Below are 25,885 nucleotides of genomic sequence, written 5' to 3'. Positions count from 1 at the left end.
GTTGGTCCTTGTCACACATTTTGTAAATAGATCTGCCGAACAACTCTCCCTTAGTTTGAGTTTGCAAAAGACATTAAACTCGAACACTGCACCTTAAATACGCAGACTTCACCTTCCTGCTCGCACCCGTGATATGCATAATTTCGTTACAGATGCCAATTTGCACTACTCGAAGCGAGTGTGTAAATTTTGTCCAAAAACAGGGAAAAAAGTGGGGAGACCTTCCTGGACCCCCAAAAAGTGACAACTTTCTTAGCAGACTCATAGACTGTAAGTTTGCATTTAGAGAGTACTGTATGCTTTTAAAAGGTGTCAAATTGCTGATTTGTGCATTAAAAAAAAAGCATAATGCTGTAGAGTTTGAGGCCATTTATTTTCTTCACGCTAACAATGACATGTAATTATTGGCCCAATTAAGCTAAATGAGAACTTCCAAAGGTCTAATTAATCATTGGGGGGAGGTATTCAAGGGGTTCTGATGCAAGTCCTGACATTTTTACCTTACAATAAAGATTTTCCCTACCTTTTCACCTACTCAGGTGGGTGCAAACAAATGCAGGTAAATTTCCATGCGAGTTTGGAATTGAATTGCAAATGTAATTCACAATGACAATTTGCCGTGAATTTGTCTCGTGGGACCAAACTTGCACCTGATTGAATTCCCTCCATGGTCTCATTCAGTCATGAAACATTACTTTTAGGAACGCTTAAGCTGTGAACACACAGGAATGATGTGTACCTGGGACGATATGGTTGCCGACTGCCCAATATATTGTATATTAAGAAAACAGTAAAAACTTGAGCTCCAAATCCAATAGTGCTGCACTGACAGCGAGGATGTTCACCAACACCCTCTATAAACCAGAGTAAAAAAAGTACAATAAAGTATAAAACTTGCAGTCAGTTGCACTCCTCTAGGGTACCGGGATTCCCAAAATACCAGAAATTCCAAGAAGCCCTTACAGTAGTAGTATTCCAAAATACTCATAAAATATCATAAATCTTCTCAACCTCTTTGGATAAAGTCACTTCTTCAAACGAGTATATATAGTTTCTTCTTCAACAAGAAGGTATATTCAAGATATAGTGAATCATAGTTTATTCAAATTGAACACAATTAAATCTTAGATAATTCCATCAAAAAAGCAGCGTACCAGAATGTGTGGGGTGTAGAGTAGCACACACCCAAATTGGCAATAAAGTGGGATATTAACAGTCGCCTCCCAGGTAATCTGTTTCTGTGGTCCCCCTGGTTTCGTGTCCAATAGCTCTTCCCACGCAATGTCACCTGGTGTTTTCTGCTCCTTCTATAAACTCACCAACGCGTTTCTGCTCCCATCGAGCCTTTATCAAGGTGAGAGTTCTATGCTAACCTTCTCTCCTATATATACCCTATACCCATTCCTCATTGGTTCCTTAGCTTTCTGTCTGATTGACCCTTTAATTTATATGATCATTCTGCTAGTGTGTCATTGCTTACCCATATCTGATAATTCTTATTGGAATGATTCCCTGCAAATATATCCATTAATATATTCAAATCGGGCTGTAATTAGAAATATATATCTGCGTGCGTTCCACCTCGTGGAACGCACGCTACTTCCGGTTCCGGTCTCTGGACTATCTATGGGGTGCTCTTACCATTGATTATCCTCGCTCTATGGGGAATTCTTTCTTGTGGGATACCTTCCCCTGGTCATAACATACAGGCAGAAGTACCTGAACCTCCGCTACCATTAGGTCCCGTGATCTCTGTCGGGTATTTCTGAGTGAGCGGAAGTACCCTAACCTTTGCTCACACAGTATCCTCCGGCTCACTGCCGGGTGTTAAAAAGTAATTCCACAAAGGTTCCGCTTGTAATTTCATCGAGGAGCGATAGTCATAGACAGTCTCCCCCAGTAATCTGATGTGGGTCACCCTTCAAGGTCCACACGCATACAGTACTAGGATACATAAATGCATAAAACTACATATACATGATTCCATAAATAACTTAAAACATATAAATATGATATATAAGATGATATATAAAAAGATCCAGTGGACTCTAAAAACATAAATATAATAAAATCTGAACCAATAAATACATTCATAGGAAACATTTTAATTCAAAGTCCAAGTTTAACCCTTTAGGAGCCAAATAACCCATTTCATAGATCCATCTCTGTTTGGGAAAGACTTTGGTCAACTCTTTTCTTTCGCCAATGACTTTGAACCAATTTTTTACCTATTACATATTTTAACAATTTGCAAAATCAATTATGGCTATCCTTAAAGTGATTAGATAGTGAATGGTTTTCCACTCCACTTTTAATATTGCGTAGGTGTTCGGCCCACCTATCTTTTAAAAGCTTAGATGTACGCCCAATAAACTGTAAGCCTCATTCACATTCTGTTAGATGCAATTTTTTGTGTTGCACGTAATAAAATCATTCATTTGTAAGGTGGACCTTATTATTCGTAGAGGATTTAAATTCTTCTATCTTACTCGTTTGTCGACTATGATTCCGACACATATGGCATAAACCACATCTAAAAAAAAACTTTAGTTTTAATTCTCCCTGATCTTTTGGGTTGGATGGCGCTTTTCACTATTTTGTTTTTCCTATACACAAACTGTGGTTTTTGTGGAATAACTGAATTCAATAAAGGATCTCTTGTCAGGAGGTGCCAATGTTTCCTAATTACTCTCTCCATATCCTTACGTTGTTTATTATACGTAGTGATAAAAGGTAAACTAATATTATTATTTATTTTTTTTCAATTCGTTGTAACAATTCTGCTCTCTCCGTATTCGTTCAATTTGTAATATAACTATTTAATATTTTTTTCTTCATACCCCTTCGATAAAAATGTATTCTTCAAATCCTCTGCTTGATTTTTAAACACCGTAATATCAGTACAGTTTCTACGAACTCTCCTAATTTGCCCTTTTGGGACATTTTTTTTTATTCACACTGGGTGGTGATTACTCTTGACAGGTAAGAGTTACTGTCAGTAGGTTTAAAGTACGATTTTGTCTTTAATAATCCCTCAATATATAAGGTCAAATCAAGAAAATTAACCTCTTTCTTACTGATCTGAGAGGATAATCAACGGTTAGCGCGCCCATACATAGGTGGAACGCACTCCGATATATATTTCTAATTACAGCCCGATTTGAATATATTAATGAATATATTTGCAGGGAATCCTCCCAATAAGAATTATCAGATATGGGTAAGCAATGAGGACACACTAGCAGGATGATTATATAAATTAAAGGGTCAATCAGACAGGAAGCTAAGGAACCAATGGGGAATGGGTATAGGGTATATATAGGAGAGAAGGTTAGCATAGAACTCACACCTTGATAAAGGCTCGATGGGAGCAGAAACGCGTTGGTGAGTTTATAGAAGGAGCAGAAAACACCAGGTGACATTGTGTAGGAAGAGAGTTATTGGTCACATAACCAGGGGGACCACAGAAACCGATTACCCGGGAGGCGACTGTTAATACCCCCACTTTATTGCCAACTTGGGTGTGTGCTATTCTATACCCCACACATTCTGGTACGCTGCTTTTTTGATGGAATTATCGAAGTTTTAATTGTGTTCAATTTGAATAAACTATGATTCACTATATCTTGAATATACCTATTTTTTGAGGAAGAATATATATATATATATATATATATTTTGTTTGAAGAAGTGACTTTATCCAAAGAGGTTGAGAAGATTTACAATATTTTGAGTATTTTGGAATACTACTACTGTAAGGGCTTCTTGGAATTTCTGGTATTTTGGGAATCCCGGTACTCCAGAGGAGCCAACTGACTGCAAGTTTTGGACTTTATTGTACTTTTTTTTTTTTTTTTTTTTTTTTTTTACTCTGCCCAATATATTGTGTCCGTAGTACACATCAGAACGAAATAATGACTGACTGAACGATCTTTCGTACCATCCTTCATTACCTTGCATTGCAACGCATGTGATAGTCTGGTTGGACGTCCAGCACGGCTGACCGGGAGATATCACTAACGACCGCAGGAGCGCGCAGATTGGCCGTACACATTGACCGTTACAGTGGATGTCGTTCCAATTTGGCCGGAACAACATATCGGGCCGATATCGCTCCGGTGTGTACTTGGCTTCAAGTTTATATTGTTTCGCTGAGTGCTCTCTTCTAATTCAGCCTATGTTTGGAGGCAGCAGGATGCCTTCTATACACTGTAAGGAAATGTATGAAGAGCATTCAGGATGACTTTAGGATTACATCTGTGGGCCTCTAGGTTACTGCAACATGTTACACCCTTTTACTCTATCTCAAATTTGTAATTGTTTTGTACTACTATTTAAATAATACAATCTACTACTTCAACTTATTGTAAAGGTGTATACACACGTAACAATTTTGTTACCAACGATTTTCTGTCAGATTTTCTAAAGTGTAATGAACAATTTTTTGAACTACAAACGATTTTTGTAACTTCCCTTAATGAAAATCGTTCAGTTGTTCAGTCAGAATAAACTACAAACATGAACGATAATCGTTCGTTATAACGCAGAAACTGAACGATTTTTTCAACGATTGAACGATAACTATGTCGTTATAGTTAAATCGTTCAAAAAATCGTTCCGTATGTATGCACCTTAAGAGTTTATTTCAAATTGAATACTCGGGTTATGGTTAATAGTAGATTAGGGTTTTAATTGTGACTAGATGTAACCCAGAGTTTTAGAGGGGTATTCAGTTTGGAGCGAAAAGTCCGTGCTGGACTTTTCATCCACATCGGAGGGTTTTTCGGGGATAAAGTATTGGGCACGTGCCTGCTTTATCTCCGTATTCAATTAGAAATCAACGAAAAAGGGAGCGGGCGGAAAGGTATTGCCAAAAAACGTGAATTTTCGGGAAAAATTCCAGGGACCCACCTAAAGATGTCTAGACATGGGGGATCACTATGGGTACCCCCATTTTTACCCGCTGAAGTAATTCGGGGGGGTTTCTAATGGACACGGCAGGTGCGTATTTGCTGCTATGAAGAAATGGTGAAGAATAGCACTTTTTTTGTAAAAATAACTATTCCTATCAAATTCGGGGTACATGAAAATGGGGGTAAGCATATTTTTAAGTCCCTAAAATGATGTATTTTGCAAAAATGCCCCTGCCGCTACTGCTGCAATGAAGAAAACACCTGCCGTATTTAAGGGAACCCCTCTGGAATCAATTTTGCTATTTTTCAACTGTTCCCTATTTTTCTTTTTTTAAGACCCTAAAATTAAACATTATTTTTCAGGGTGTCCCGATTTTTTTTTTTTTATTACATTTTTTTTTTACACAGATCTTTTTTATTGGTCATTCCCAGGGGTGCAGGCTATTTATTTTTAATTTTTTAAAGCCTGCACCCCTAAACCCCAATTCTGCACTTTTTTTTTCGCCATTAAAACATGGTGAAAAGTTATCCCCGTTTTATTACAAAGACTTTTCGAAAAGTCTTTGTAATTGAATACAGGGATAATTGAAACATGCGAAAATGACGTCATCCATCGGTGATAATTTATCGCTGATTCTGACTTTTCGCAGCCAAATTGAATACGGCCCTTAGCGCAACATAAAAATGATGTGGATTACTTAACTGGGAGATCAATAATAACCAAGGATATTTAATAACCTTTTTATTGAGTTTAATTCTGCCCTAGTTGTTAGTCACTTACATATGTGTCATCTTGTATCCTTGCTGCTCGCGCTGCAAACGTGCGCACTTGGCACAATTTGGCACAATTTGCCTCACAAGTGCAAGTGGATGTATCAAAGTGTCTCTAGCCTTCCAGCTGACATGTTTCTGTTGCAGCTTGTCTTGTGGTAGCATGGGTAATCAACAGAAGAAACCCTCACTAAAAGTAGTGTTCCTGCTAGGCTGTTTTAGCGGGGTGCAGCGCCCTGCCCTCCTTCTGGAGGGCAAAAAGCACCCTGCCCTCACAGCCTGCGGGTGCCGTCTTCACCCGCGGGACGCAGTGTCCCGCGGGTGGAAAAATGTGCGGTGACCCGGTCACCGCCGGAGAATAGATGCCTGCCTGCCTGCCGCCGGAGTTAGAGTGAACACTATAAAAGGGTGTATAGAAGAGGGGTTGTTATTAAAGATTGAGATTGTCGCAAGTCAGGTAAGTCTTCAGTTGAATTCCACTGTTTCAACTAGTAGTTGTTGAAATAGCAGCACTTTGCATTCATGAATTTTCTGATTGATTCTCTGTTGCTTCTGTGATGACGTTAGAATTTATTTCTTGTTGTAACTTAATGTATCTGAAAGAGAACACTATTCTAGAGTACAGAGAATTTTACAAAAAAGGAACATATTTGGATTTTATTTTCTATGACACCATACTAGTGATTTAGTAAACCCAGAACCATGCTACTGATAATTTTACAGTATAACGTATATGTTTAATATTGAATTTTTTACTTTAACATTTTTTTCTTACAGGTATTTAATTAGTGCGGGCGCAAATGTGGGAGCAGTAAATAGTGAAGGAGACACTCCGTTAGACATTGCTGAGGAAGAGCCAATGGAAGAACTGCTTCAGAATGAAGTTAATCGTCAAGGTAACATTAAAGGCAGAATATATATGAATTATGTTTTGAAATGTTAGTGTCCTCTTGGTGCAGTGTTAATGAAATAAAGTTTTTAATTCTGCAAGGGATGATAGTGTCCATTCACTGGGAAGACATTTCTACTAGGAGATTTTTTTTTTCCTTTTTGTATGTCCATGAGTATGCAAATACAATTGAAATTACTTTTGACAAATGATTGTAGAAATTGTGTTACTGGAAGAATAAAATAACTTGTTAGACTTCTGCAGATGCATTATTTACTTTGTCGCTGTCATTTATCAGTTCAAATGGGTGCAAAGTCCCGTCTACAAGTTCTGTCAATACTTCAGGTGTGGTACACACTGGCGATGGATTTAGGTCTCTAACTGCAAGTACAGACAATAGTAATATGGTCAGATGACTACTGTCATAATATTATTGACAAATGCATGTGAAGCCTCGCTAAAGAACTCAATGGCAGTATGTGCTTGTTTCCAACACACTGGCTTTCTGGTAATTCCATAATGTTGTGGGACACCTTTTCCTGGCATTATTTGGGTACATTTATTGAGTGTAGTGGTTCTTCATATTTTTGACACAGAAGTGGCAACCCTTTTAATTCTCAAAATATACTAAAATTGACATGACAGCTTGATTTCATCATACAAACCTGCAGACTTTTTCCACATTCCATGCGATCTTGCAACCAACAAAATACCAATAGAAAAACTTTTTTTTTTTTTTTTTTGAAGTTTCAACATAAAGCTGTTTCGTGCTAATGTGTTTCTAGTGCTTGACATTTTTCAATCTGCGCAAACAAAATACAATTTCACATAAATAGTGAGAAGTGAGCAATATGTTTTAGCAAGGGGGGGGGGGGATTCAATTCAGCGCGAGATTAACTTTCGGGATGAGTGACCGGAGCTATTCAATTGCCCAAATCGTGCTGGCTACTTGAGTCAGAAGATGCAGTTTACCGCAACGTATGCTAGGCGCTTGGTTGCGGTAAACTTTATTCCTATTTCATCCATCTGGGGGATGTCATTACCTCTGGTTTTATGTATAATGAGCTTTGGAGTCGGGCACTAACTAAGACTGGCTTCCAGCCCCTATATAACCCCTCCCCTTTCACTAGAACAGGGATGGGGAACCTCAGGCACGGGGACCGTATAAGGCCCGCGGAAACATTTAGCCTCATTTGGTTAGCAGGATGCCTAGAATGGCATCCTGCAACCAGAATCTATTCGGTAGTGCCGCCTGTAGCGTCCTTAAAACGCTTCAGACGGCCACACTGCTGCCCTTACAGCTCCTCAGGATGCTCCGGGCATTGCTGTAATCACCAGCGATTGTGGCCCCGCCATGTGTGACGACACACGGAGGGGCATTGCCTGCACCGGGCCCGCAAATAATGTTATATATATCAAAATGGCCATTGGCATAAAAAAGGTTCCCCACCCCTGCACTAGAACCTCATTCTTGTTTTTAGTGTCTTGGAGTAGGGCACTAGCTAAGTCCTAGCTCTTTTAGTTTTTTTATTTTTTTTGTTTGGGTGCTTAGTCCCTGGCAACAGGCGGCAAGCACTAGCAGAGTGGTAGATAGGTAGAAATAGAGGGTTTGTGTTGAACCCTGTATCTCACACTAAAGGCGGCCTTTGGGAGAGTCGCCAAACTACAGACACACATCTGAGTGGGTCGCTGGCAAAAAGGTAAGCTTGATAAATTTTCTCATGTAAAGACCTTGTTGCTGTATTACTGTTTCCCGGTACGCTGCTTTAGCAGAGCCGACGGGCATGTTACTAACGTGACAATGCGGCGCTGGTACCCTGAGGGCCGCTGGACTGAGAGTGATTACAGAACAAGAGCATGCTACTGGCTTTTTGGGAGAGGGCGGCTTGTTGCCCACGCTCCCATGATGTGGCGCCGCTGCAGATGTCACCATTAAAAGCCATTGTACACAAGCGCTGGATCTCAGGAGGGAAACACCGGCGGCTAGGGAACTCCTATGATGACGTCAGGCATCCTGATTGAAGCAGGACACCGACAGCGTGACAGTCTTACCCCCTGCGCAGCTGAAACCTAGCCTAGAAAGTCAGGAAGCCGGTGGTCAGGTTTCCATCCATCGGCTTCCCGACTGCTTCCTGTTTATACTCGTACACAATGTGGTAAGCTTGCCAAAAGGTTGTACGGACCCAGGGTCGCTCTGTGCTGGTTGTTCACAGGGAAATTTGTTACCGGGAAATTCAGCTGAACAGTCGGTGATGCCTAATTGGGCCAGGTCTAGGTCTGAGGCCATAGGTGAATTACGTCACACTAGGGCAAATTATGTTACCCTGTGCTCAAACTCCTAGTTTGTCTGATCTCTCGGTAGAACCCAGATGGGCCCAGGATATGGGACGATGTCTCGCTGAGATGGGAACGTCCCTAAATAGTAACGTTAGCAGGGACCACAGCCGCTAAGAGACGTTCAGGTCAGTCCTCAGTGGATTTTTCTGGATATAAGGCTTCAGCCGCCTCTTCCCAGGAAAAAGGGGAATTGTATTATTACTGGGGGGATGACTCCCATTCTTATTCAGGGGGTGTCTATGCTTATAGATACTGTCCGTGAGACTTTGCATCTACAGGAAACAGCTATTCAAATTTTTTCTTTAAACGTAAGTAACATGTATCAGCTTTCCCAGAATTTTCACATATTGGAGAAATATTAAAAGTTGCCTGGTTAAAACCTGATTCCAAATTTCATATTCCGAAGAAATTTAAATATCTTTCTTTTTTCGGAAGAGGACACCAAGCTTTGGGAAATTCCAGCGATTGTGGATGCTCTTATTGCTAGGTTGGTCAGGAATTCTGTTCTCCCCACTACACAGTCTGTTACACCTAAGGATCCTATGGATAGGAAGAATGAGGCTGTTCTTAAGTCTATATTCACTTTGTCAGGAGTCATTCTGCGGCCTATTCTGGCCAGCGCTTGTTGATAAAGGCTATCAATTCCTGGATGGCACAGATGATTGATTCAATCAGAGGATTTAACTGAAACTAGTTCTTGAGCTGATTACATTTCGGACACTCTGACCTACATAGGTGATGCTTTAATAGGCACTATTCAGGTACAGTATTATATTTCTGCTTTGGCCATTTCCTCAAGATGTTCTCTCTTGCTTAAATCTTGGAAGGCAGACACAGAGTCCAAGCATGCTGTAAAGGCACTGCCATTTGAAGGCGGTTCTCTGTTTGGGCCACAATTAATTACAATTATTTCTCACGTCACGGGAAGCAAAAGTCCTTACCTTCCTGTATCAAAACCAAAATTTCCTAGGTTTCGGACCCAAGGCTTTCAGGCCTTCCGGGGTATGCCTGGGAGTCCCCCGGAGAGGTGCCTTCCGGGGGTGTGTTGTCCCCGGCACCCATCGCGCTGCTAAGACTGCAGGTCAATCCACTTGACTGTCACGGGACTGGGGCTCAACCTCTGATGGGTGGCCGCTTACTCAGATTCGGGGAAACTTGGATTCAATCCAACCCGGACTTTTGGATAAGTGGTCTTGAAAAACCAGTAATATAGTAATCAGGGCGCAGTAATACTTAGAGATAGCAGCTAGAGACCCTATCTAGTCTTGCCCAATACAAGATAAAGTTAAAATACAAAAATAATAAAGATAGTCCTTAAGCGCTCTCTATATACTTATAGCCATATATATGTGTTTCCGTATGGTTATCTTCACATTTTCTTTGACCTTTCTTCTTCTCCGTCAATAATCATACAAAAGAAAAATGTGTAGAATTGCAACAAACAAAAAAAAAATTAATTATAAGCTGGTATGTGAATTCTCGTATTTGCCAGTATATGGTGGGAAGACTTACCATACTCAGTGTGTATGATAACAGGTGCGTAAAGGTATCTTTTAAGTAAATATCTTCTAATCCACACCAAAAGATGTGTCGTATACACTCAGTGTCGGGAGAGAAAAGAAAACATACTCACTTAAATGTTGAAAGATAGCTTTATCCCACTTTCACATCCGAAAAGATATTGGCGTACCCAAACTCATATGTGGTGGATCAATCCTATCAAGATGTCTTTTTCCAGTTGTCTCGCTATGTTCGCAACAAACGTCCAATATTTAGAAGATCGTATTCAGTACTTTTATTCTTTGACCATGTTAAACCCCAAATTTTAAATGGGCATCATAAAACAAAAACAGGGCACAAGAATAATCCCAAAAATTCAGGTACAGATCACATAAAAAGTCTCAATCCAAAAACAGTCCGGACCAGTGTCTAAAATTAAGTGCAGTACCTTATTAGAGTGGGATATCCAAAAGTCCGTTCTTCAATAGTGCAAAGTCCTTGAAAACCACCAACACTACGTGGTCATCCGTACACACTTTTACTAATTATTACCGCTTCCATACATTTGAAGCAAGGGACACTAGTGTTGGCCGAAAAATTCTTCTTTATGCACCATAAAATCTCTTCCTTGGATCCACCCTCCCTTCTTTGGTTTCATACTAGTTACGTGTTGGATTTCTGGTTCTCTCAGTTCTTCCCTAGTGCCCGACTCCACAGCACACTATACATAACCCAGAGGTAATGGCATCCCCCAGATGGATAGGAGAAAAAAATATATAAATAAATATATATATATATATGTATGTATGTATGTATATATGTATATATATATATATATGTATATATGTGTATATGTATATATGTATATATGTATATATGTATATATATATATATATATATATATGTATATATATATATATATGTATATGTGTGTGTGTATATATATATATATATTATATATATATATATACACATACACATATATATATATACACATACACAATGTGTGTGTGTGTGTATATATATATATATATATATATATATATATATGTATACATATGAGTGTGTATGTATATTTTTATATATACTATATATATTAGTTTTTTAAGAAATGGCAAGGTGCCATATTCATGTGTATCAAAAGTGGGATACATCAAGCTTTTTTTGTTTAATGGTATTGGTCTTAGATTTCCATTTCATAGGGGACTCCAATTGTGAAATAACGATCGTACATTCCACAGGTGCCCAAGTGTTCAAATTGTGATGATGCTATTAATCTTTTGTTTTCACTCTTGGTCCTAATCAACCTTTTGGTGGTAGTGACAGAGACTGCCTCATTGTGTATTTTTACAAAAATGTTCATTGTTCATGCAATTGTGAGAGAATGTCCAGTGCACAGTCATTCCACAGGTTTTTAGTGGGATTGAGGTATGGGCGCTGACTGGGAATTTCCAAAGCTTTTGATCTAAAGCTGTTCTTTGGTTGACTAGGATATGTACTTTGGATAATTATGTTGGAAGGTGATATTCTGTTTCAACTTTCTTCTAGAGGCCAGGAGATTTCTTGGTAACATTTTTTAATATTGTGTGCTTTTTATAATACTCTGTAAAACTGGAACTCTTTCCTTCTTCCTATCAGACTCTAAACCCCTCTACAAAATTTCAAATGGGCTCTCAAAACCCATTTATTTATCAAAGCTTTCTTCCTAACCCACCCTCCTTGCTCACTGTCTCCCCTCTGTCACCCCTGCCTTACACTCCACTTTAGATTGTAAGCTCTCATGAACAGGGTCCTCATCTCTCATGTGCTTTTCTTTCCCTTTTCTCCTTCATCCTCTAGGAGACACTGGAGCCTCAGTACAGTGGGGTATAGATGTGGGATTACCGGGAGCTGGCACTTTAATAAATTTGAATAGTAGCTAGCTCCTCCCCCTCTATACCCCTCTACAGGTCAGTCTTAATTTTGTTCCAAGGTAGATGGTCACATACGAGAGGATCAGACAGGCAGCTCACTGCCCCTGCTTGTCTGCTTCATTGGAGCTGCCGGGGAGACCTCACCGCCGCTGCTTGCGGCGTGCACTTGGGTCTTCAGCTACAGAGACCACTGTCTCTGGGGAGGTACCCAGACACGCTGCATCCAGCGCTCATCGCAGACCCCCATTAGCTCAGCCCGCCGCCGGCAGCATTTGGCAGCAAGCAAGTGACTCCTGGCACCCTGAGTAGCAGGGTGACCAGGAGAAAATGACAGGCGAGCATTAAAAAGCAGCAACTGATACGGCTCTGAAAGGCGCTAGAACGCAGAGGGTGAAGCCTAACACAGTTCTGCTCCTGCCTCCCAGCTGCCCCAGCGCACCCAGAAGGAGGCTGGTGGCCATTTTAGAAGACACAGGCTACTGACAAACGCAGAAGAGAGACCTGTCTGCCCAGATTGTGACTGCACCGTTGGGGTAGATTTGTGAAGAGCAGGTTAGACTGTGTTTACACAGGGATTACAGCACATTATATTGTGTTACACAGTGCTGGTCTCTGCATCAGCGCTGGTTGGGCTGGGTTAATAGCATAATCTCCCTCTATGCCCTTAATCTCTTCTTTCTAAACACTCTGTGTGTTTGTGTGCATCACTACCTTTTCTCTGTGTGCGTGTGAACAGTGAATTGGTAACATGACTTCAAAGGAGTCTAAGGCTGCACAAAAAGCTTTCTCCTTTAAGAATTGTGCAGAGAAGTTTACACAGGGACTATCATCCAGTTCCCTGTTGTGCGAGAAGTGTGTTTCAGAAACACGGACTGCAGCATCCCCACTGCAAGAAGTGTGTTTCAGAAACAGACTGCAGCATCCCCACAACACCCTATTTGGGCTGATCAAATTAAATCAGTCATGTCTCAAATGTCTGCAGAGCTGGAAGCTTCTCGCAGGGAGAGAGAGGTTGAAAGATCTCGGAGGTCTGCCTACTCTGAACCAGACGGTGCGGGTTTTAGCCAGGTCTAAGCCCACAGAGCCCTGTAGCTGAGACAATGGCAGGCGGATGCGGAATCTGAGAGCTGCGGAAGCGCTTCCATTCACAGGGGAAACTCTGTTTGGAACGGAACTGGATAAGTGGATATCTCAAGCCACAGGTGATAAGTCCACTTATCTCCCATCTGCTGTTCCTCCTCCCAGGAAAGTCTTTGCTGGACCGTCCTTTTGTATCCCAGGGAGATTCAGGGGTCGTGGCAGATGAGCTCCCGCTATCTCCCGTGGTTCCAGAGGCAGGGGTAGAGCCACTGCATCCTTCTCCCAGCAGGATAAGTCTTCAGTTAAGCCTCCGGCGTGACGCTCTCCCTTCTCTCCTGGGGTACCCCAGGGTGGTAGCTCGCCTTCACAATTTCAAAGAAGTTTGGATCAAGTCTTGCCAGGACGCGTGGGTCCGGGACATCATTATTCAGGGGTTGAAGTTGGATTTTCAGATCCAACCTCCTCGTTTTTTCATAACCAGTTTGCCGGCATCAGCGGACAAACTGGTTGTAATTCAGGAAGGAATAGAAAAGCTACTGTCTTCTCGAGTAATAGCGCATGTACCTATCCATCAGCAGGGTCAAAGCTTTTAATCCAGCTTGTTTGTAGTACCCAAGCCGGGCGGCTCAGTGAGACCCATTCTGAACTTGAAACATCTCATTCCTTATTTTCGGACCTTCAAGTTCAGAATGGAGTCCCTGCAGTCTGTCATTGCAGGGCTCGAGAGGGACTAGTTTCTCGTATCCTTGGACATAAAGGATGCATATCTCCACATTCCCATTTGGCCTCCTCATCAGGCATTCCTTCAGTTCGCAGTGCATCCTCTCATTTTCAATTTCAGGCCTTACCTTTCGGTCTTTCATCAGCACCAAGAGTGTTCACGAAGGTGATGGCAGTAATGATGGCCCTTCTCCAGATTCAAGGGGTTACTATTGGATGACCTGCTTCTCAAGGCTCAGTCAGTCACTCAATTCCTGCAGGACATTCGGGTAACACAGTGTCTTCTGTTACAACACGGATGGATCCTGAATTACCAAAAATCTCACCTACAGCCTACTCAGCGTCTGCCTTTCCTAGAGATGATTTTGTACACTGTGGAACAGAAGGTATTTCTTCCGCAGAAAACTGTCACCTCCATCCAACACATGGTGCGATTGATACTGCGTCAACGCAGGGTGTCAGTACACCTGTGTATTCGCCTTCTTTGGAAGATGGTTGCGACCTTCGAGTCCATCCAATACGGGAGGTTCCATGCTCGCCCATTTCAACTTGACCTCATCTCTCAGTGGTCAGGGTCCCACCTTTTTCTTCACCAGCGAGTTCAACTGTCACCCAGGACTCGAACATATCTACTTTCGTGGCAAATTCCTCTCACCTATTGGCAGGCAAGCAGTTTGCAATGTAGGAATGGATTCTTCTCACCACAGACTGCAGTATGAGAGGATTGGGGGCAGTGACTCGGGGAAGACACTTTCAGGGCCACTGGACTTGACTGGAGGCGGTACTGCCCATGAACATTCTGGAGCTAAGGGCCGTGTTCTATGCTCTTCAGGTAGCACATTCTATATTGAAGGGCCGTGCCACCAGAGTGCAGTTCAAGAACGCCACGGCTGTGGCGTGCATCAACGGACAAGGCGGCACAAAGAGTTGGTCCGTCAATGAGGGAGGTAAGCCGCATTCTTCTCTGGGCAGAGGAATTTGCTGTAGAGATATCGGCAATTTTCATCCCAGGGGTAGAAAATTAGGAGGCAGACTACCTCAGTCGACAAGACATTCATCCGGGAGAATGGATGCTCAATCCACAGGTCTTTCAACAACTGATTCAGCATTGGGGTCTCCCTCACATAGATCTCATGGCGTCGAGGTTGGACCATCAACTGCCACTTTACTGCTCATGGACAAGAGATCCACAGGCGGTGGCATTGGATGCTCTAGCAACTCCTTGGCGCTTTCAGTTTGTTTACCTGTTTCCACGACTCCCACTTCTTCCTCGTCTGCTTCAAAGAATCAAATGAGAAAGGGTAAAGGTTCTATTGGTGGCTCCAGACTGGCCCAGATCGGCGTGGTATTCCAACCTACGTCTTCTACTGATAGATGACTCGTGGCCTCTTCCTCTGCAAGAAGATCTACTGCAATAGGGTACGTTTATCAGGACTTAAAGCAGCTTCGTTTGAAGGCGTGACTGTTGAAAGGGCTATCTTAAGAAGAAAGGGTATCCCTTCCAGGGTGATTCCTACTATGTTAAGGGCTAGAAAGGAAGTTGCCTCAAATCACTTTCATCGTATATGGAAGGCGTATGTCTCTTGGTATGAACGCAAGGGTGCACCACCGTCAGAATTCAACTTAGCTAGGCTGCTTCTTTTTCTACAGCCTGTTTTATCAGCAGGTCTTCGTCTGGGATCTTTGAAGGTTCAAATATCGGCTCTGTCGATTTTCTTTCAGAAGAAACTAGCATTATTGCCGGATGTCCAAACATTTCTACAAGGGGTTGTCCGGTTACATCCTCCGTTTGTACTTCCAATGGCCCCATGGGATTTGGATTTGGTCCTCTCTTTTCTCCAGTCTTCCCTATTTGAACCTCTACAGACTGTGGAATTAAAATTTAAATTTTTTTTTATTTCCATAAAAATTTTTATGGAAAGTGGTTCTCCTTTTGGCGCTCGCCTCTGCTAGGCGTGTGTTGGAACTAGGGGCGCTTTCTTGTTGTCCACCTTACATCATTTTTCATGAGGATAGGGCTGATCTACGTACGCAGTTATCTTTTGTTTAAGGTAGTGTCTGCGTTTCACATCAACCGATTGTGGTTCCGGTGTTTAAAGATGATTCTTCGGCTTCCAGATCCCTAGACGTTGTCCGGGCTCTTCGGATTTATGTTGATAGGACCGCATCCCTCTGGAAGTCTGATACGCTGTTTGTTCGATATGATAAGGCGCGTCCGGGCTGGCCGGTTTCTAAGGCAACTATTTCTAGATGGATTCGTCTGACAATCACACAAGCCTATCTGGCTGCATCAAAACAACCTCCTACTTCAATCACAGCGCATTCTACGCGCTCGGTGGGTCCTTCGTGGGTGGCTGCCCGCGGTGTTTCCCTGACCCAGCTTTGTCGGGCGGCCACTTGGTCAGGCCGGCATACTTTTGCAAAGTTTTACCATTTTGACACGTTTCGGGAACTGTTTCACAGTATGACCGTGCTGTTTTGTGGTGTTCTCCGCGCTCTCCCGCCCGGGATGTGAGCTCTGGGACGTCCCCACTGTACTGAGACTCCAGTGTCCCCTCGTGGGTGAAGGAGAAAACAGGATTTACCGATAAATCCCTTTCTCCGATTCCACAGGGGATACTGGGTGTCCACCCTGCGCTGTTCCACCTGCATTGGTTATTATTCTTCCTGGTTTGGACAGTCGTTTTCTTCAAGGTCTGCTTGATTTGTTTGCATATTTGCTTGCTTGTTCATGTATGTTCTAGCTTCTCTTCTCCTCTATTATTTTATTTTCCAGCTCTTCTCGGGCACAGTTTCTTAAGACTGACCTGTAGGGGGGTATAGCGGGGGAGGATCTAGCTACTATTCAGATTTATTAAAGTGCCAGCTCCCGGTTATCCCACATCTGTACCCCACTGTACTTAGACTCCAGTGTCTACTGTGGAATCGGAGAAAGGGATTTATCGGTAAGTACCAAAATCCTGTTATCTGTGGGATTGGTCGCACCGCTGCTTATTTTTGTATTACTGCTGCTTCAGCAATGTTTATAAATCTTGCCCATGTTTCTGCAAAATGGTGTACTGTAAGTTACTTTTTTCTTATTTTGTTTATACTTTATGTACTCTGTAAGGCGCTGTGGACCCCTTTGTGGTGCCATATAAATTATAATATTATTACCCATCTGAAGAGAAATGGGCACAAAGTGTGATACTGCTTCACAAGTAGGTATGGTGCTTTTGGTTGATGAGCTGTGCTTTGCATTATATAATTTAGAATTCAGACTAAAAAGTTCGACCTTTGTCTCTCTCAACAGACCAAAAGACATTTTCTCTCTTGGTTTGGGGTTGATTGAATGCTGGTTTTTGCAATTTTTAGACAGGCTTGAAGCTTTTTTGTTTTGGGAGAAATGGCTGCCGCCTTGCCATCCTACCCATAAGTCGAGGAAGTTCAGAATATGGGAGATGGTTCCTCCTAGAAGTGATGAGTTCCTCCTAGAAATTTCTGACACTCCCTTAATGTTGCTGTAGGTCTCTTGGTAGATTCCCTAATGAGTTTCCTCCTTGTCCCGTCATTGACGACATGACCTTGGCAGTATTCGTGTTGTGCCACATTTTTTCCATTTTGTGATTTATGGCAATCAGTGTTCCATTTTCCGTTTAAGCCTTTTTTTTTTAAATTTTTATAAACTTCTGATTAGTACATTTCAACTGAGATCTTGTAGATATTTTGAAAAAGCTCCTTGTGGACCATGGCTATCCCGGTAACAAAGGAAACTGCAAGGAAAACAGTCAGGAACAGGTAATCTTTACTTAGGGTCATTCACTATAGCTGTCGTTGCTGGCAGTAGTAGTATCCTCATTACCTTTGAAAGTGATTGGTTAACTCAAGACAACAGCATCATAAAAAGGATCTCAAGGATGTGAACACATCCAACCCCAGGATATTGTAGGTTTTGTTTTTTGTTACTTCCTTCTGAAAATTGTCTTCGTTTTTTACTTGAATTATTTTTGGTTGCAAGGCAGGTTATTTTAATTTCAGACTTTTAGGGGAGAATTTAATCAGCTGCACGTGATCAATCCCCTGGGGCTGTTCAATTATCCCTGAAGACAGCCCATAGGCTGCACTTAATAGGTTTTTTTTTTAGTGTCTGACCCATAAAGTAGTCTCAGGTAAAAAGACCCCTTTTACGCATAAGTTTGTGAACTTATCACGGAATCTATGTGTTAACGATCGTTAACACATTAATTTAACAGGCATTAAAAAGGCTCTCGAGTGAAAAAAGAGCTTTAATTGAATAGCCCCAAGTGTTAAAGCGAAAGGCTAATCACCCTTTTTCACACCTGTTAAATTAACGAGTCTAAATGAATTCCCCCCTAAAACACAAAAAACACGCAAATTCAAAAATATGTAGACTTCTTATATCTACTATATATTGCACTACCTTGAAAAATGTAAATTTTTATCATTGGAATTATATTGCAAAATATTTATAATTATTAACTCAAATTTCAATGACTAATGTGCTGTTTATTAATATATTTGCTCTCTTTTCTTAGAGATAGCTACACAAACTTAATTACTTCCATTTAGGTGGGAATTCAATTGTTTTTTGGGGCGACAAACTGAGCGATTGTTACTCCGATCGAGTGTGAATGCAGTGGAAGCCCAGATAGCACCATTTTGAGACTGCGAGTAGATATCCACGGAAAGTCCGTTCGATACACAGTGCTTTAGACTGGTTTAGCCTCTTTATGCAGCTAATCCAGTGCAACATTGGATGCTCATTACTAACTGGCACCCAAAAAAATTTAATTTCCCCATAGTGCTGAAAATCTCATGTCACATGGTAGGCGTCAATGGTTATCAGTATAATGCTGCCTTTGCCAGTTGTGTCAGGGTGTTTATAGCTGAACACACCAAATTATTCCATATTAATTTTTTTGAAATCCCATTTAAATGCATGCATTCAAATGGAATATGAAAGCATTGTTTTTTTATTTTTTTTTATTTACGATCGTTCATGGAATTAAGGTAAAAAGATCCATTATCCATCTCTCAACTTCCATCAAAATCTCCTGTAGAGCAAGTATCCATAAAAATATTCACTCAATTGTGACATAATTGCAGTATCAGATGAGTCTTATTTTCTAAAACCATTTCCGCAATCAAAGGAAAATTAGCAAAATTTCTATCTTCAACATGATCTATCCAGATTTTTTGCTTTTCAGTAAACTTTTCTGTGGCTGTACTCATGTTCTTACAAAGATCCTTGCCTTAAAAGGTTTAGTGTACTGTGAGTGAATGCATCTGCTAAATGTAGGCCAATCAAAGTTCTGAACTGCTTCATTCAAAGTTATCATCTGAATTGATGGGTTAATGAGTAGGAAACAGAATAAATTCCTTGCACATTGTAAAACTCTGCTTAGTAGGTGTCCCTTGGCAAAGTTACCTTATATCGTTGTAATAAAGTAGCACAGTATTATCAACACCAAATTCTTACCAAAAGCATGGAAGGCACAATGATTATCTACCTGTCTTCTGATACAGATTATTACAGCAGTAGTCTAAAAAACAAAGTGCATTCTGGTGTAACATGCAGTGCATTGGCATAACCTACTTTTACCTATGCAACGAATACTGACTGTGTAGGGATACCATTGCCAGTGCAAATTGAATATATCACATTTGGTGGTTCAGAAACAAAAGTATTTGACTCAACAAATCAGTTCTTATTGTCGCAATCGCTAATTGCTGTTAAATCAAACCCCTTCCAAAATGTCATTGTCCTTATCATTCAAATACTAACAGCTGACTGCAGTTATTAACTGACAAAATGTTTTTCGAAAACACTCCGTAATTGTTTTTTATGATTGAATTAGGTCAAGAACATCCTTTTTAAAACTTATCAGCATGATTTTGTAAAAAAAAATATTTTTTTAAACATCGTATACCATAAAAATAGCAATTTTTATGATATACTGTAGTGATGGCCATTGACAGCTGTACCATCGGTGGCCAATGGGTTAAATTATCGATAAAATCTATTGATGGTTGGAAACCACAGCCACTGATGTTTCCTTAACATCAGTTGGGGGTTGCCATAGTTGGTGCAGTAACTGTGCCCGTCAGCGATGGCAAAAACATTTGTCATAAACTATCGATTCTTTGCAAACTATCAATGGTCGGTGGCCATCCGTAAACTATCTTTGTAGTATCGGAGGCCCCATATAGAATCTTGATCATTACAGGACCGCCATAATAAAAATAAAATGACCTATAGCATCAATGTTAAAAAAATAAAAAAACCAAACAAAATTGTAAAATAAAATATACATATATATATACACACATATGTATATACACATATATAGATAGTGTGTGTATGTATATGTGTGTGTATAGATATGTGTATACAGTCAGGTCCATAAATATTGGGACATTGACAGAATTTTCATATTTTGGCCTCTATTCACCACCACAATGGCTTTGAAATGAAACAAACAAGATGTGCTTTAACTGCAGACTTCCAGATTTAATTTGAGGGTAATTACATCCAAATCAGGTGAGCGGTGTAGGAATTACAACGGATTCTATATGTGCCTCCCACTTTTTAAGGGGCCAAAAGTAATGGGACAAAATAAACAATCCTAAATCTAACTTTCACTTTTTAATACTTTGTTGCAAATCCTTTGCAGGCAATTACAGCCTGAAGTCTGGAACGCATAGACATCACTAGACACTGGGTTTCATCCCTGGTGATGCTCTGCCAGGCCTCTACGTCTACTGCAAATGTTCTTTATTACCAACGTTTCAAGGCCCTTAAGGCCTTATCAGCTTCATGCATTTTAAGTATACTGCAGCTGGCTGCTATAGCAGCATTCCCAGAATCCATTGTGGGTATTTGGCACATACCGATGATGTCATCACCTGAGGAGTTATGTGTAATAATGTGAAATGACACAGGGAATAAGTTCTGAACACGCTTACTGAAATCTTTTTAATTCTTCGTACAAAAGCCTTTGTTAATGATGGCTTCAAGATGCCTCCTGTATGAGGAAACTAGTCTCATGCATTGCTCAGGTGTGATATTCGTCCATTCTTCCACACAAACAGTCTTCAAATCTTGAAGGTTCCATGGGCTTCTTCTATGAACTCTGATCTTTAGTTCTTTCCATAGATTTTTAATTGAATTCAAGTCAGGTGATTGGCTGGGTCATTCTAGCATCTTTATTTTCTTTCTCTGAAATCAATTGAGTGTGTCTTTGGCTGTGTGTTTGAGATCATTGTCTTGCTGAAATGTCCACCCTTGTTTCATCTTCAGCATCCTTGTAGATGGCAGCAGATCTTTATCAAGAATGTCACGGTACATTTTTCCATTCATCCTTCCTTCAAATACATGAAGTATGCCAGTACCGTACATATGCTGAAAAACAGACTCACACCATGTTATTCCCACCTCCAAACTTCACTGTTGGTATGGTGTTTTTGGGGTGATGTGCAGTGCAATTTCTCCTCTAAACATGGTGTGTATTATGGCATCCAAAGAGTTCAAGTTTGTATTGTCAGAGTATTTCACAGGCTTGTCCAAATGTTGTGCAGCAAACTTTAAACCAGCTTCAACATGCTTTTTTTTCAGCAATGGAGTCTTGTGTGGTGAGCGTGCATACAGTCCATGGTGGTTGAGTGCATTACTTATTGTTTTCTTTGAATCAATTGTACCTGCTAATTCCATGTCTTTCTGAAGCTCTCCACAAGTGGTCCTTGGCCCTTGTACAACTGTTCTGATAATTCTTTTCACTCGTCTGTCAGAAATCTTGCGAGGTTCACCCTTGTAGTGGCCGGTTTATGGTGAAATTATGTTCTTTCCACTTCCAGATTATGGCCACTACAGTGCTCACTTTAAGATTCAGAAGTTTAGAAATCCTTCTGTAACCAATGCCATCAGTATGTTTTGCAACATTAAGGTTGTGAAGTTCTTGTGAGAGCTCTTTGCTTTTACCCATCATGAGATGTTTCTTGTGTGACACCTTGGTAATGAGACACCTTTTTCAGTTGGGACTGAACCAGCTTATATTAATTTTCACAGACAAGGGGCAGGATTGCTTTCTAATTACTAGTAGATTTCAGCTGGTGTCTTGGCTTACCATGCCTTTTTGAACCTCCCTTTCTTCATGTGTTCAATACTTTTTCACTGTCATTTCACTTTTACACACAACTTAATTTATGGACATCTATGGTTTGATTTCTTTGCATGTGTGGATTGCATGGGTTGTTGCTGGCATCTGGTGAAAATGTCATTAAAATATCCCCATTACAAATACATTTACTGAGAAAAATGTTGATGTGTTCATTACTTATTTTACCTGCTGTGTGTGTATATACTGTGTATATGTGTGTGTGTGTGTGTGTATGTATGTATGTATGTGTGTATGTATGTGTGTGTGTATGTATATATATATATATATATATGTGTATGTATATATATATATATATATATATATATATATATTCTCACACAGAACAGAGGCGGAGCTTGAATGGGTGGGAGGGGGTGTGGATGCTGCCGGCTATAGACAGTTGTGAGTCTCACAACTGCAGCCGCAATCGAGGGGGGAAGGCCTGGGGACACATGATCAGCCTCCCGGATGAGAGGGGTGGCTGCCGCAGAGCCGGGTTCAGCAGGTGGGGGGCGGGGCGTGCGAGGGGGAAGGCCCGGGGCACAGGAGCAGCTGCCCGGAGGAGAGGGGCGGCAGGGGACAAAGCAGTTGTGGCCACCTCTGCAACGGGAGGATGGAGTGGACCATGGACACAGCTACAGCATGCAGCCGCGCTGGGAGGAGATGTGGTGCGGCTACCTGGGGGGGGGGAAAGCAGCAGCCGTGGCTACTGCAGTAAGGATAGTCACGAAGGCTGTCCAATTTTTTCTGCTGGCCACAGTGATCGGGACACTGCATATGGTACACACTGCTGCTCTTGCAACCATGCCAGGAGGGGGGTACCGCGGGGTGTCCAATCACTGTGGCCAGCAGTGATCGGGACACACTGGAGGGGCAGCCATGGGTGCAGAGGGACCGGAAGGTCCCTCTGATGTAGGAGGCTTTGGGAAGATTAGCTTCCCGCAGCCGCCTAGTGGGCGTTTGACTGGTCGCATCACATGTGACCATGTCAGGTAAAGCCGAGCCTGATGTGGTCGCATTTGATGCCACCGTGCCAGGCAAGGGGTTAACATTTGTTGCTTCTCAAGCTGAATTCTCACTTTTAGATGACTAGCATTGATATCTTTTACTAAGTGTAATAAATTATCTTGAATATCTTATTGGATCACATCATGCTGTATTTTCTCTAAGATCCTGAACCTAATACAATCTTTCCGATTTCCAATGCATTCCATTTTACAATTTTCTCAGCTGGTCGTCCAATAACTGACACTGTAAAAAAAATAAATAAATCTGTAGCTGTGTATCTTATGAATTTTCAAAATGGTTTGACAAGTTAAGTTAAATTTATAGCTCTTTCTCATATGTTTTCTTTGAAAAACAAACCAAAAAATAGACATTTAATACAAGAGTTGAGCTGAATTATCAAGTAGAAGTTACCTTTTATGTCCCGTACGTGACATGGAATGGCCTTGCCACTGTATGGTCTCGGTATGTCACTTGATATACAATGGTGTTTTTGCGCTTAAAAATATATCTTGCAATTCTAGATCCAGGTGTCACTGCTGCCTGAATTAATCAAATCTAGTACTCCAACCGATCTACCTTACGTGGTTGTGTGATTGCAGATGTTACTACTTAATCATGATCGATGTGTAACCTAATTCTACAGTTTGTGTCCTTTAAGCAATATATTAACAAATTGTGTGAGAAAATAAATTAGAATGACCATGGATGAATAATGGTGCAATGAACAGTGCACAAGTGCTAGGTTTAATTATCTCTATTATACTCCACTTCATTAGATGCTTCTAAAAATGGATTATGAATTAACACAGTCCCAATCGTTAATGGTACCCTTGGTTTAAAGTCATGCTTTCAAAGACCTAAGGGTGTTAAGACTATGCCCTGCTCTTTCACCACTTTTTGGCAAAAATGTTCTAAGAGTTTTGATAGGAGTTCGAAAATATCTTGAAGTATAGTATGCATTATTGTGATTGAGCACTATTTTTTATCGAGTTAACCTTTCCTTGATGTTTCCTGACCATGCAAGGATTCTTGAAAATGTTTCCTTAATGGAAAGCTATTAATTTACAATTTTTAAATAGTTATTGTTCACCTAGAAGAAAATTACCAAATACACTGAACAGCCATAACTATAAAACCACCTCCTTAATATTGTGTAGGTCCTCTTTGTGGTGCCAAAACAACTCTGACCTGTTGAGGCATGGACTCTACAACATCTCCTGAAGGTGTCCTGTGGTATATGGCACCAAGATGTTATCAGCATATCCTTTTAAGTACTGTGAGTTGCGAGGTGGGGCCTCAATGGCTCAGACTTGGTTTCCAGCACATCTCTCAGATGCTCAATTGGATTGAAATCTTGGAAATTTGAAGGCCAAGTCAACACCTTAAACTCTTGGGGCTCGATTTCAAGTCATTGCCCCTGGGAGGGGTTACCAGTTAAGTCGGAGAATACCAGATCTCGCAACTTAACATGGGTGTTTAATTGCGAGAACCAGCATTCTCCAAACTTTTGTCGGATTTCTCCTCGCAGCCTCGGAAGTGAAAGAAGAAATTCTTTAGTCGGACCAAACAGTGCAGTGAATTGAATAGCCCTGGGAGCTCCCTCCCGGGGTTATTCAGCATTGCGCTGAATTGATTCGAGCCCTTTGTCATGTTTACCAAACCATTTCTGAACAATATTTGCAGTGTTGCAAGGCGCATTATACTGCTTAAAGAGGCCAGTGTCCTCGGGAAATACCTTTTGCTTGGCTTCTTCCTGTAGTCCATCTCTGCCTCAGGTAAGCAACGCTCCTGGACATCAACATAATGTAAAAGAAAACCTGATTCACCAGGCCACCTTCTTCGATTGCTTAATGGTCCAGTTATGTCGCTCACGTGCCCATTGTAAGCGTTTTTTCGGCGGTGGACAGGGGTCAGCATGGGCACTCTGAACAGTCTGCAGCGACACAGCAAGCTGTGGTGCACTGTGTTCTGACACCTTTCTATCAAGCCAGCATTAGTTTTTCCAGCAATTTGTGCTACAGTAGCTCTTGTGTGAAATCGGACCAGACGCACCTCAATGACCCTTGGCCACCCATGACCCTGTTGCCGGATCACCTGTTGTGTAGTTGTCCTTCCTTGGAACAATTTTGGTAAGTATTAACCACTGCATAATGGAAACGCCACACAAGACCTGCCATTTTGGAGATGTCCTGACCAAGTTTTATAGCCATCACAATTTGACCCTTGTCAAAGTCTCTCAGATCCTTATGCTTGCCCATTTTTCCTTCTTCCAACACATCAACTTCAAGAACTGAGTGTTCACTTGCTGCCTAATATATCCCATCCCTTGACAAATGCCATTGTAACAACATAATCAATGATATTCACATTGTCAGTATAAATCATCAATACCCTGACTGAATCATCAATACTCTGCCCAAACTCCTGGAACATGTAATTCAGGTAGTATATTCCTCCAATGACCTATGCACCCATTAATTAGTTTTTTTGTTCACATTTTTTCCCCTAAGGGGGTGAAAAGTGGTAAAATGATTTTCTCGACCAAGGTGATTGGGTGACAAAGCAACATGTCCCAAGTACTGTGGGAGTGTAAGCTCA

The 25,885-nt window shown here is 41.2% G+C and overlaps 1 protein-coding gene across 4 annotated transcripts in view; it reads left to right on the top strand.

The window, feature by feature from the left end:
• PPP1R12A (protein phosphatase 1 regulatory subunit 12A) overlaps positions 1–25,885 on the top strand; it is a 185,593-nt gene that overhangs the window by 63,243 nt on the left and 96,465 nt on the right. For all 4 annotated transcript variants that reach the window (XM_088478110.1, XM_088478108.1, XM_088478109.1 and 1 more), the window contains exon 3: positions 6,462–6,580. In XM_088478110.1, the coding sequence (XP_088334236.1) occupies positions 6,462–6,580 (119 nt within the window). The remainder of the gene's footprint in view (positions 1–6,461; positions 6,581–25,885) is intronic.

This window comes from Taudactylus pleione, unplaced genomic scaffold, assembly GCF_031769625.1.
Source record: "Taudactylus pleione unplaced genomic scaffold, aTauple2 ptg000207l, whole genome shotgun sequence".
Lineage (NCBI taxonomy): Eukaryota > Metazoa > Chordata > Amphibia > Anura > Myobatrachidae > Taudactylus > Taudactylus pleione.
This window is presented reverse-complemented; position numbering and strand designations above follow the sequence as displayed.